The following is a 12,094-nucleotide window of genomic DNA, read 5'->3' as shown; positions in this document are numbered from 1 at the left end:
TCCAGCAATCTCCTTTCCCAACAAAACTATTCATTGCGTTGAATCCACGCCAAGTAACTTCTCATCCTACCAAGTTACCAAAATAATGTTGAACTAAATCAAGCAAGGAACAGAGGTTGCGTAGAATGAAAGTTTTGTTAGTTGAACAATGCCTATACACTTCCTGCATAAAAAAATTTGATCCTATCTGCTGCTGTAAACTATGGAGTTATAACTGCAGAAGAGAACAGAAAGAAACTGCAGCCTATGTTGAATTATGAACAAACAGTCACATTATCTGATAAGATATTGGACGTGCCGAAATTTCGGTGCTTTCCATCAGCAACATTAGTTAGCTGTAACCCATGATCAGGAAGTCGATTGATGAGAAGTGTTTCGAGCTGGCACGCCAAGCTCTTCCCAGGTACTATAAAATAAAGAAATGCAGCATCCCGCATTCCTTCTTTTAAACGATGCGAATGGACTCGACCCTCCAGATCATCAGTCTATGACAGGGAAAGAAGACGATAGTTCAGTTCAGTATGCGATACATAAATTCCAATAGAATTGAACAATGAACTCAGAGCACATACAAAATTAGTCAAGATGGCTCACAACAATGTGATGAAAGATCATAAATAAAATAGCAAGTCAGGGCGTACCTGTCCGACGTAGAATTTACCATCTGGTCTAAGAATCACATACACACTCGAAGCACCGACGGTCGATGGAGGTGGCTTCTCTCTAGCATCAATCAGAACACATTGGATTTCTACAGGTTTCAATGTGTTTTTATCCTTATGAAACTCCATCATCTTCTTTTGGCATATTGCAGTGATAGCACTCTGAATTTCCTTCCAGGAAAAAACTTTTTTCTTAGATCTCTCTGTTTTTGCATGAGAAGAATTTGAGAGATACAAATTCATCTTCTGTTTTCCTGGAATTCCTTGTTCAACATAATTTGAGAGATACAAATCTTGAGCCCTTTGAATTATAGTTTCAGAGATTCCTTCGTTCTTTGCTGTTTCAAAGGCAAGGCTCTCTCTACATATTCCACTAATCAACTTCCAAGTGGGAACCGTTCGGCCATCGGTACAGACAGTACCCATTGCTTTGAACACAGTGTTATTGATATCTAAAGGCAAATTGAATATACCATGCAAGTGAGTGGAGACGATGCCAAGGCACCCAACTTTATCAAGAGCTTCAACAATGCTCCCTGCAATACAAGTGCCCTTTGCTGTTTCTGTTCCTCGACAGATTTCATCTATAAGTACGAGGCTGCTTTCCGTTGCTCTACTCATGATGGATCTCATCTCTGACATTTCCACCTGAAACATAATCATCGTGAAATCAAGGAATATTTATGAATTTAACAAATTTAATGACTTATCTTTGGAGCTCACACTCACTGAACAAACTCAAAAACAACATTTCTTAAGTCAATGCAAAGACTTCAAGTCTTCCAATAAGATGACCACGTCCAAATACCCATCTGATTTCTCTTTCGGGCTTTCCCTCAAGGTCGAGAGAGAGGTTTCCACACCCTTATAAGAAATGTTCCGTTTCTCTCTCCAACTGATGTGAGATTTCACAATCCACCCCCTTGAGAGCCTAGAGTCCTCGCTGGTACACCGCCCAGTGTCTGGCTCTAATACCATTAGTATCAGCCCAAGCCCACTACTAGCACACATTGTCCTCTTTGAGCTTTCTCTCAAGATTTTTAAAACGCGTCTACTCATGAGAGGTTTCTACACCGACGTGGGATCTCACAACAAAAATCTGTCTATTCTAACTACAAAAGGCTAAAATCTTTGGGGTCTAGCCAATGCATCAACAAAAGCAGCAAATCACAATACCAAGCTGACCATCTTGAACTTGTTTACTCCTAAAAAAAACATCCTAATGTTCCAAAACACTATATACCAAGTAAGTTCTTAGCTTCAAGGATAACAAGATAGCTCAAAGGAGTCATATATTTCTGTTCGTAAACTCACTGTTCATACGAGTAACATTGCAATGGCTGCTTACCTGAAAAGAACTTTTCCCATCAGCAGGACTATCAAAAGATTTCATATGAAGCATAATAGAATCAAAATGGGGAATCAGGGCAGACTCTGCTGGCACCATAAATCCACATATTCCAAGCAAAGCAGCAGCACAAATGGATCGAAGCAAGCTAGATTTCCCACCCCCATTTGGACCCGTCAAAAGAAACAATGATTCCATCTCAATACTATTCTGCACAGCATTCCCTTCTATCACATCAAACCAATACGGAGATAGTCCAACCAGCTTCATCCCAACTTTCCCCTCCATTGATTTCCTGCCCTGCTTTTATTTTATAATCCAATCAGAATATGAAACCAACAACTAAAAACAAAATCATAATGATTCCCAACGACACGACCGAACAACTGGAACATTGGTCGCTAAAGAATACCTTGGACCTATCACTGGGTGCAGCAAGGGTAGGAAAAACCCATTTTCTCCTCCTCCCTTCACTTCAAAGCATTTAAAAACCAAAAACATTAATCAGCAGCTATACGAAGTTTTGGAGAATGAGTATCAATAACAGAAAAGGGTATTAAAAGCATATAGATTCAACCTCACATGAGCGAATAACGCCTTGGCGATAATGAGTAACATGGAAGCAAATATTAGAACGTTCATTTTAGCAAGCAATTCAGAAGAAAGTTGCCTCAGCAAATCCACTACTCTTGCTTTTGCTTTGGTGTTGGCCTCTTGGTACCTGAAGCAAAATAGATTTGTTCACTATTTATTCACTAAAAGATGATAATATATGATGAGAGAGGAGTTCTATTATAAACAAACCACATGCCTTGTTAAAGCATCTTCCACCTTCTTCGTCGTAAACCACTCGTCCCCAACCTTTTTACCCTTTGAATCAAGAGCAGGTTTCAATTGTTTAATTTCTTCTTCTCCAGGGCTTCCAGCCCATACAGCTGGTGCAAACCGTCTTCCTTTGAACCAGACAGATTGATTATCCCGAGCATACAATATTTCTCCCTTTGGACCTCCTAGCGGCGCAGTAGTAGCCTTGATTCTTGAAATGATCGGGACGAAATCTTCAGTAACCTGTATTAAACGACCATCAAGGACACTAACTGATAGAGTTTTTGATTGGCTGAAATGATCCAACTGAGTTACAAAAGGAAAATTGAGCGTTGTAAACATACTGCTAGAGACAGTGCTTCAGCTGCACTTTCTACTTCTGTACACACTTCTTCAATGTGAATCCTTTTCACACGACCTTTCCAAGAAGATTCCATATCCTCAAAAAAATCATTAGGAATGATAAAATAAGAACTGATTTTCTGATCGCTTTCGCTTTCATTATCGAGAAAAATCATTTCGCCAACTCTACTGGAAGCCCATTCACATTCGTCGACCTAAATAAAAACAAAAGAATAGAATGATGCTTGAGTATTAACGAAAATGATTTAAAAGTGGAGCCATTCGATAAGGCAACACGATGTTCCTTCGAGGCATACAAATGTAAACAAACAAATAACGTGACTTCATAATCACTACTGATCAAGCAGAGTTCAGTAAAAAAGTCGATGCCATGAAAGAAAAATGGCAGTTGAGAACGGTAGAAAAATAAATCGAACGAAGTGAGTTGCTACTTGTACTTACAAATGTTTCATAGTCAATTTTCAACCCAGTTGCCACAGATGAAGGATCCATCAACAATTTCAGGATATTGCTTAACTCGCAATTTTTATGCATGTGTAATATTTCGTCGAGTACGTTCTTCATTCTACAGAACTCAATATGATTGGCTTCCCTCATTTCCAGTAACTTCACGAGCTGCAACACGTATAGATACAAGTCAAATAGATTTATGCAATAGCCTATGCCTCGATCGGAAAGAACAGAACAGAATGGTTGAAAGCTAGAAAAAGGATGCTGCCTGTAGCATGTCGAACATATTTTAGTCGAACATTCGAACATTCACAATACCTTGGCGGGCGGAAAGCAAGTGAAGTCTGGAATTGCACATGTGACATTGCTCATAAGCCTGCATGTTGCTGACGCAAAAGAATAGGATTAAGAAAATGTTTTAAGGGATTTCAAACAGAGATAACCGAGAAGAATTGTAAAGAAAACAGCAATGTTTTAAGGGATTTCTGTTAGTTTTAAGGTATTTCAAACAGACAAAACCGAGAATAATCGTACAAGAAACAGTGAAGAGTGTTCTACGAACTTGTAAAATCACCAATGAACCCGAATGCTTAAGTTTATAGGTTAAGGTAAATTTAATTATCAACATGGTCGCAGAATCACCTTGAATAGTGGTCGCGATCTCATAAGCAGGAGGATTGAGAAGAAGATCCCTGATATACCTGCAAACGAAACACATATCAAAATACATATTTGTATGCGTGCATGAAATCACGGTTCCAACGACTGAAATTGTGTCTGTGACTAAGGTTGATAATGCCTCGTAATCAACAAACAAGAATTCGAAAACTATATATATATATTTATCAGTTGCGATTCTCTATAAAGGACCAGAAATGCCTTGCAATTTGAAATGTTCGAAGAACAACGAAGAGGAAATCTAGCGAAGTTCTTAGCAGACAACTATCTCGACATCAATTAAAAATTGTTCCGACTCACAATGCAGGAAGGCCAGCACAATTTGATGGAAGCAACACCTTCAACAAACACGGTATTCCCTCTGTTGGTATGGCACCTATATGCATTTGATGTATGAACATGCAGGTTAATATCAATTCAAATTGGTTTTGTTTCTGTGGAATCCAAGTGAAATAAAACTAACCAATCTGTGTTGCAGTTCCCAGTGTTAATGAATGTGGCCTATTTTCGGATGATATCGTAACGTTCCTAAATGTAACTTCATCATCAAGACCATAAAGCTCTTTAACCTGGGAATGATCAGAAAATGAAGTAAATTAACGTCAATACAGATAACACGTCCAGCTATGCTATCGATAGAAACAAAAGAGATGCAATGCAAACCTTAGACAAAAGATTAGTAAGAGGATTTCCATCGAACCACTCAAAATGTCTGGAATTACATTCCCCCCATAGCCGACCACCCTCACCAAATTCACCCCAGCGACAAGTACCTATAAGAAGCCGCTCGTGAAGTGATAAGCTTGTGCATGGCATCAAAACGACGGTAAATATTCTTTAAATGGCACAGATTGAGAAGCATACTTCTTCCAAAAATCAACAACCAAGAACCTATGCTACACAGTTCACACAATAAACAAAGCATCTGCTACCATATTTGACAATTTTTTTTATTTTTTTAGAGTTCTACACATTCAAACTGTACAAACCTGAGGAGTTGTTCCTTAATGAAGTGTGAAGAAATAAATGATGGTATTGACAAGTGCGCAGCTTAGTAACCAGGGCCTCCTCTGTCAAACCATCCTCTGACGAATATGTCTTCATGGTCTCTATGACAAGGCTTATGCAATAGCCTCTTGCAGATCGTGATATTCCTATGTGTTGCATTCAACATTGTAAGTAACAATGAGCTGATAAGACTCAAATATTACTCCATATAAAATGGCTTACTAAATAATAACTGAATGTACTAAATCACCTACCGACCACAGGCATTGGTTCTGGAAAGTCGAGATCATGATCAACCCCAACAAGCCCAAAGACATAGGGACTGCCCGGGTGTGCATGCCTGCGCACGCAAACAATCCCAGTCATTGAATCTTCTTCTTCCTTCTTCCTCTTTCATTCACAAGTAAACTTCCATATGAGGAAGTGCTTGAGCACCATTTTACAACAACTACTGGATTGCATATCCGGTAATATAAAAACTAAAATTTTGAGTTCAACCACAGCAAGAGTGGAGGATCGAACCATCAACGTTGGAGATCACAAAATATGAAGTTTTAGTAGACAATACCAAGTTATTGCATGAATTTACCCAGATATAAAACGTCCTTTGCGAGAACGAGCTTGCATTGGTCCTTGAACTTCTTCCACTATGCACTACAGGACCAAATTAAACAAACTGATAAGAACGATTAAAAGCTATGCTTCTCAAAAGAACTTGATGGAGTCCCAAGAAGGAAAGAGACATGAAATCCCTGGTCGAAGTATTACAATATTTCTCATAGGTGTTGAGCTTATTCATTTTTACAAAGAAAGGTTCAAACTCAAATTGCGAAAATCACTCGGATAATCAAATAAAAATAAGGTCATCACAGTTGCTCACCACTGAGAACCCGTTACGAGTCAGATCATCCAAAGTTTGACGAAGATTCTGCAAAGTGATTCTTTGATTAGAACAACAAGGATTAGATATCAAAAAAATCATGTGATCCATTTTTGGGACAAAATCCAATACCACAACAGGGCAACCAGCCTTTGGAATACTATCCATACGCTGACCTCCAAAAGGATTCAAACCAGCATATTCAACAAGTATGCAAGCATCTATTCCAATTGCTTCATAAAAATCTCCAACCTGTAGAGAAAGAGAGAAACAAATTGCTTTGTCATAAACTACGAAGAACCGCGAGTTCAAAATGATTATAAAATAATTTTGATTATAATAGAAGGGGAAAATCATACTCTACAAAGCAAAACTTCTCGAGGAAACTTAGCCTTAAACTGTAATATCTCCCAGTTAAGAGTTCCTTCTTTAAGACTGCAGTAAAACAGCAAGCATAGCGTATGACATGACATCTCCATAAGTCCTTTAGGCCCACCAAACAGGAAAATGATTCTCAGTATGCACATGCCAAGAAAGAAAAGCTTATCCCACAAGCTCACCTCCCATTTTTCAGGTTAATATCTAAACCGAGCAAATTGGAGAAGTCAAGCCTCTTAACCAGCTGAACCGATGACGGCTTCTTGCATGATTCCACCATCTAAAAATTCAAGGAAACAAGTACCATGAGACACAGCATATCAACAAGAATTAAGGCATCATCAAGATAATGGGAAGAGATAGTTCTTAATTTCAGCTAGTAGTTCACCTCTTTCCACCATGAAATGTGAGAAAGGAACTTATCGTCTTGGACATTATTAATATCCTTAAACTTCTTCGCAGCTTTGATGCTTCCTCCCGAATATTTTCTACCTTTTCCAAACTGCAACTTTTCAAGCTGTTGCCTTTCACTGTTTTTACGTGTAAAATTCCACGCGTTAGAATAACCAATGTGGAAAGCGTAGTGACTTCACTCAGTGGCTGTAACAGCCCAAGCCTACCGCTAGCAGATATTGTACTCTTTAAGCTTTCCCGATTTGGGCTTTCCCTTTCGAACTTCCTCTCAAGGTTTTTAAACACGTCTACTAGGGAGAGGTTTTCACACCCTTATAAGGAATGCAGATTCCCCTCTCCAACCAATGTGGGATCTCACAATCCACCCCCCTTGAGGGCCCAGCGTTCTCGTTGGCACATCGTTCGGTGCCTGAGTCTGATACCATTTGTAACGTCCCAAGCTCACCGCTAGTAGATATTGTCTTCTTTGGGCTTTCCTTTTCGGGCTTCCCCTCAAAGTTTTTAAATGCGTCTACTAGGGAGAGGTTTCCCCACGCGGATAAGAAATGCTTCGTTCCCCTCTCCAACCAATATAAGGATCGCATTCGTAAATTACTTCTGCCAACCAAAGAAGTCCCCGTGTAGAAAATGATACAATAACGAAAATGTTTACAGACAGAAAAGTAGTTCGATCCCCTGACTTTCAATTCAACAAGTTCAAACGTCCTCGAAAACAAGACTACAAGATACAAACAGGGAACTTCTCCCAGTGAAATTTTTACTAATTAAATTTTAAAAAATGTGAGGACTTTTCCTTTTTAGGATAAGAAAAAAAACCCCTAATTCTCCAAACTGTGACACGGGGTATTTCAAAGCATGTCGGACATGCACGACCGCCATTATCACATTTCTCGAGCTCTTCAGAGCATACGCTACAAAAATAAGTTCAGACTCTCAGTGGACACAAAGCAGGAGTAGAAATTACAATCTGCACACGAAACCCAGCATACCCAAATGAAGAAACAGAGACCCAAATCAGAAATATGACAGAAAAGACGAATAGTGAAACACCATAATGCATGAAATGAAACCAAGGAAGGGATAACCAGAGGAAGAGAAAAGGGGTATTACAAAAACGCCGGTGAGTGAGTAAATGGGGTGAAGTTGCGCGGAGGGAAGCCAATCAAAAGCGCCAAAAAACGCCACCGGGAGAAAGAAACGACGTTACGGGTGGCCACCCAGTACATGGCGGTGGATGATAATTATGCTTCTGAACCTCAATCTCCTTCTTGTTGGAAGTTCAGTGCTCTCCTTTCAAATGGGATTGTTCGCAACTCCTGGTTGCAGGAACTGAAAACCCTGGTTGCCGATTCTCCCGCCACAATCGTACAGAGACCCTGATTCCAAATAACCCTTCTGATGCCACTACCAATATGTATTTTTCAGACGAGAACGAAATTCAAAAATCACCTCTCTTTTAGTTAACATTAGTATTACTCAGAACAAGCGGACATTGTGGAGTTCATAATGTGTGTTACGGTTCATAAAAATTATACATTCATCTTCTAAGTTATATTCACATTTATTTTTAAAAAATTATCATTCACATTATAGATTATCATGTATAGTTAAAATAAATGATTGATTATCCATGTGAACAATTATTCCACCAAATACAAGGAGTATTTGGATCATTAATGTTTTTTTAATACGTGGTAAAGACTTTTTAGTTTTTTAAGTGTGTTTCTGATCCGTTCGAGTTTAGTTTTTTAAACATTTAAAAAGCCGTTCAAAACATACCGGCATTCATATTTCAAGTTGGTAGTAGTTCATAAGATCAAAAAGTCGATAGAGGTTGTTTATAATATTCAAACAAACCATTCAATCTTAATATAGTCATCAATCACATCCATCTCAAATCATCAACTTAACAGACAGACTTGAGATGCTATCAATGAGAAGAAGAACTAACGAGTCAGGGCCATGGGCAAAAGTTTTTAAGAGTATAAGAGAACATATTAGCATTACTCCAAAATGAAGTTTGAAACAGAGGACAAACACCAAGCAAAAGATGAAACCATCTTCACCTTCTTTAACATGTCAATAATCCAAATAGAAAGATACATTCGGACTCGATTCACAAACATAAGAAATGCACTCGTAAAAGACAGTCGACCAATGCAGCGAATACCAGCTTTCCCTTTGCGAAGAAAACAACTTTAGTCGATTTAAGCGAAGAGAGTCGTAAATCGTAGCCGAGTTCATAAGCCCGTAGGTAGCATTGTATAAGATGATTTCTTTCTTTCTTTCTTTCTTTGGGGTGGGGGGCTGTTAATGGTTTAGAGAAGAACCATAAATGAGAATCAAACAAGAAAACAAGCAAAAAGAATATGATCATCAACAAAACCACTCTCTTTTCTAGCTCTACTCATGTTCACCAACTTCACTTCACAATGGTTCTAAATGGGCTTCATTCCATTTCTCTCACTTCTTCCTTTGACATCTTGAACCTCTGGACGGTTTTATTAATTAGACCTCCTCGACGAAACTAAAACGACGATCAAAATCAACTACAAGATTGGGTTACGAGAACACGTACCGATTCCCTTTGCCTCAGATGTCCTCATGATCCGAAGTTTCTTAACCGAGTCGAGGAACATCCTAGCCAATGAAAACAGACATTAAAAGGAGGTAAATAAATGAACCATGAACTATAATCTTGTTTTTTCATGAGTGAGTGCATACTTCCAAGGAACATCTCCAACCAACAGCCAGTCTCCTTCTTTATCTTCGTAGGTGAGCACAAACTCAGAGGAGCCAGTGAGAAGTTTTGAAGGTTTTGGTGCTTTTTCGTCATAATCTCCACTCGAGCCTAACCACAAAGGAAAGACTAATCTCAGTTATCAACTATCCATCATCCATGGTCAGTTCGAGTTCAGGTCCCAAAAGAGAAGACAAATCCACATTTTCTTACTTTAGACATATAGAGAATGATATATACACATGAAAATATATATATTTTTGTGTGTAAATAGATAGTAAGGGTGTACGTTCAACCCGACAACTCAGATCAACCCAACCTAAATTAGTGGGTTGGCATTTCGGGACCATGTACACCCCTAATAGATAGATAGACAGATGGGCATGATGATCTAGAGAAGCAGCTAACCAGAGGATGGGGCACTTCCTGTGGGCTTAAAAAACATGTCCTCGAGCATCAGGGCCAAAGTCCCATAGCAAGAATGGGCATTCAAATCCACTTTCCTGCCTATTAGAACTCCGTCCATATACACCTTCACAAAGCCTAGAGGCCCCTTTTCAGTATCAGTGGCACTCATATTTTTGTCATCATGGATCTTCTCTGCAACACCATTGGACCTAAGCAGCTCCTTTTCATCTCCAGACTTTCGATTCTTAGCTTGGTTAACCAGGCTGTTGATTCTGTAAGTTCTTAATGGCGGCCACCCCACCACCTGACTGCTTCCGGATCATCCAAAAACAAGAACAAATAGAAAAACAGGCAATGGATCAGAATATGATTAACAAGAACAATAGAATAGATCATGATGATCAACTAGAAAGACAGGCTTTGATGAACATTAGAACAAAAAAGGTATTCAATTCATGTTATAGAAGATCCTATTAAAAGCCAACAGTTCATCGATTTCTATTGATACTTTAACAGGATTGCACACACCACACACTTCTAACAGTGCAACAACGAGACAATTTCTTTTCCACTGTTAACTATTAGGATTGAAAATTAAAAAGAACTAACAAACAGTTCAGGATTTCAGTTTGATGAATTTGGAATCGAAGATTCTAATAATTCCTTGTTACAATAAAGAGAAAAGTTCATTACTCCTGTTTGATCAACAACCAAAACATTAATATAATCAATGATAAACAGAGCATATCCCCCCAACCTGACAGCCGGAGGCGGAGAATCGCCATGGTGAGCAACAGGTTCCGCCGCCCTCTTAACACCAGAAACAGCAGCAGCTCTGCCTGAGAATCTAGCAAAAGAAGAAGAAGAAGACGATCCACCAGGAGAGATCGCCGAGGGAAAATCTTTGGCCGTCAATATCCTGCCACGCTCGCCCCATCCACCATGCTTACCCTTTCCGGTAGAAATCCCACTTCCGAGGCTGAGCCCCAACCCTAATTCGGGCTCAGCCTCAACAGGGGATGAAAACTCCTCCGATGACAAATCCGGTTGGTGCTTATCCACCTCCTTCGCCTTGGAAACGGAATTCTCATCGTTGGAGGCACCGGAAGAGCCAATGCCGCTGCTACTCAGTAAACCAAGGGGTGGTTCCATGGAGAGAGAGAATGAAGATAGAGGAAAACAGGGGGAATAGAGAAATAAATGGATGCGTTGTTTGAGGAAGAAGACTGAATGAGTATGAAGAAGAGGAGGAGGTGGGGGTGATGATGATGGGACCCAGATGTCTGGTAGTGCGGCTACCAGTGATGGCAGTTACCCACCATGGCTCTCCATTGTTGTCGACAAGAATTCCCCTTTTGAGCTGAATCTCAACACGATTCATGTCTCCTTCACGGATCTCTCTCTCTCTCTGTCTCTCTGTTTCTCTCTGTAGTCTGTAGCTGTACCTGCCATTGGAATTCTCCATGTTCTATCTTTTTTCAAAACAATATTATATTATACTTCAAACTCGAGGAGAATTTGAAAACCCCACTAAATACTTTTGTTTTGACATTAAGGGAAAAAAAAATCCAACTGGGTTCTTCGTTTTGAGGTAAACGGGAAGAATCAGAGCTTACACCACTCGAGATGTTGAAGTTCAGATTCTCGATAAATTTGAAAACATTTAATACATATATATATATCAATGAATGTAGTAGAAAGGGAATTTGGGTAGATATAGATACATAGATTCTACCCTAAATCTTGCTAAAACCCTAAAAGACAAAAGGGAAAAGAAATAGTAAAATAAGGGTTGAGAGTGAAATGGGTGTGTTCATCTTTGGTGGGGGAGAGGGCATTAGGGTTAGGGTTAGGGTTTAGGGTTTTAATATTGTGAAGGTTGTGGCTTTAAGAGACCAACCCCTTTATACTATTCTCAATAAATACTCCCTTCTCTTTCT

The 12,094-nt window shown here is 39.3% G+C and overlaps 2 protein-coding genes across 9 annotated transcripts; both read right to left on the bottom strand.

Moving 5' to 3' along the window:
* Positions 1–58: 58 nt before the first annotated feature.
* On the bottom strand, positions 59–8,465 carry LOC111479652 (DNA mismatch repair protein MSH1, mitochondrial). Of its 6 annotated transcripts, none has more exons than XM_023124426.1 (22): positions 8,117–8,465; positions 6,981–7,128; positions 6,775–6,872; positions 6,574–6,649; positions 6,347–6,466; positions 6,215–6,262; positions 5,924–5,988; positions 5,589–5,674; positions 5,316–5,480; positions 4,990–5,099; positions 4,790–4,895; positions 4,627–4,702; positions 4,291–4,349; positions 3,967–4,034; positions 3,640–3,813; positions 3,180–3,392; positions 2,822–3,078; positions 2,588–2,731; positions 2,423–2,483; positions 2,011–2,313; positions 642–1,310; positions 59–485 (listed from the first exon to the last, which is right to left on the bottom strand). In XM_023124426.1, exons 1-22 carry the CDS (start codon positions 8,230–8,232, stop codon positions 255–257), a joined length of 3,393 nt encoding a protein of 1,130 aa, XP_022980194.1. In that variant the 5' UTR covers positions 8,233–8,465; the 3' UTR covers positions 59–254. The 6 variants fall into 6 exon arrangements, with proteins under 6 accessions (XP_022980194.1, XP_022980196.1, XP_022980199.1 ...); XM_023124428.1 differs by having other exon boundaries at positions 2,011–2,310; XM_023124431.1 differs by having other exon boundaries at positions 2,011–2,283.
* Positions 8,466–8,979: 514 nt separating this feature from the next.
* LOC111479733 (auxin-responsive protein IAA13-like) lies at positions 8,980–11,594 on the bottom strand. 3 transcript variants are annotated; one of them, XM_023124566.1, is made up of 5 exons: positions 10,912–11,594; positions 10,155–10,462; positions 9,731–9,857; positions 9,585–9,646; positions 8,980–9,313 (listed from the first exon to the last, which is right to left on the bottom strand). In XM_023124566.1, the coding sequence occupies exons 1-5, from the start codon at positions 11,304–11,306 to the stop codon at positions 9,123–9,125; spliced, it is 1,083 nt and encodes a 360-aa protein (XP_022980334.1). In that variant the 5' UTR covers positions 11,307–11,594; the 3' UTR covers positions 8,980–9,122. The 3 variants fall into 3 exon arrangements, with proteins under 3 accessions (XP_022980334.1, XP_022980336.1, XP_022980335.1); XM_023124568.1 differs by having other exon boundaries at positions 8,980–9,254; positions 10,912–11,591; XM_023124567.1 differs by having other exon boundaries at positions 9,204–9,497; positions 10,912–11,590.
* Between the last annotated feature and the right edge of the window lie 500 nt (positions 11,595–12,094).

The sequence above is a fragment of the Cucurbita maxima genome, unplaced genomic scaffold (assembly GCF_002738345.1).
Source record: "Cucurbita maxima cultivar Rimu unplaced genomic scaffold, Cmax_1.0 Cma_Scf00005, whole genome shotgun sequence".
Lineage (NCBI taxonomy): Eukaryota > Viridiplantae > Streptophyta > Magnoliopsida > Cucurbitales > Cucurbitaceae > Cucurbita > Cucurbita maxima.
Note: the sequence above shows the minus strand (reverse complement) of the source record. Positions and strands in the feature narration are given on the sequence as shown.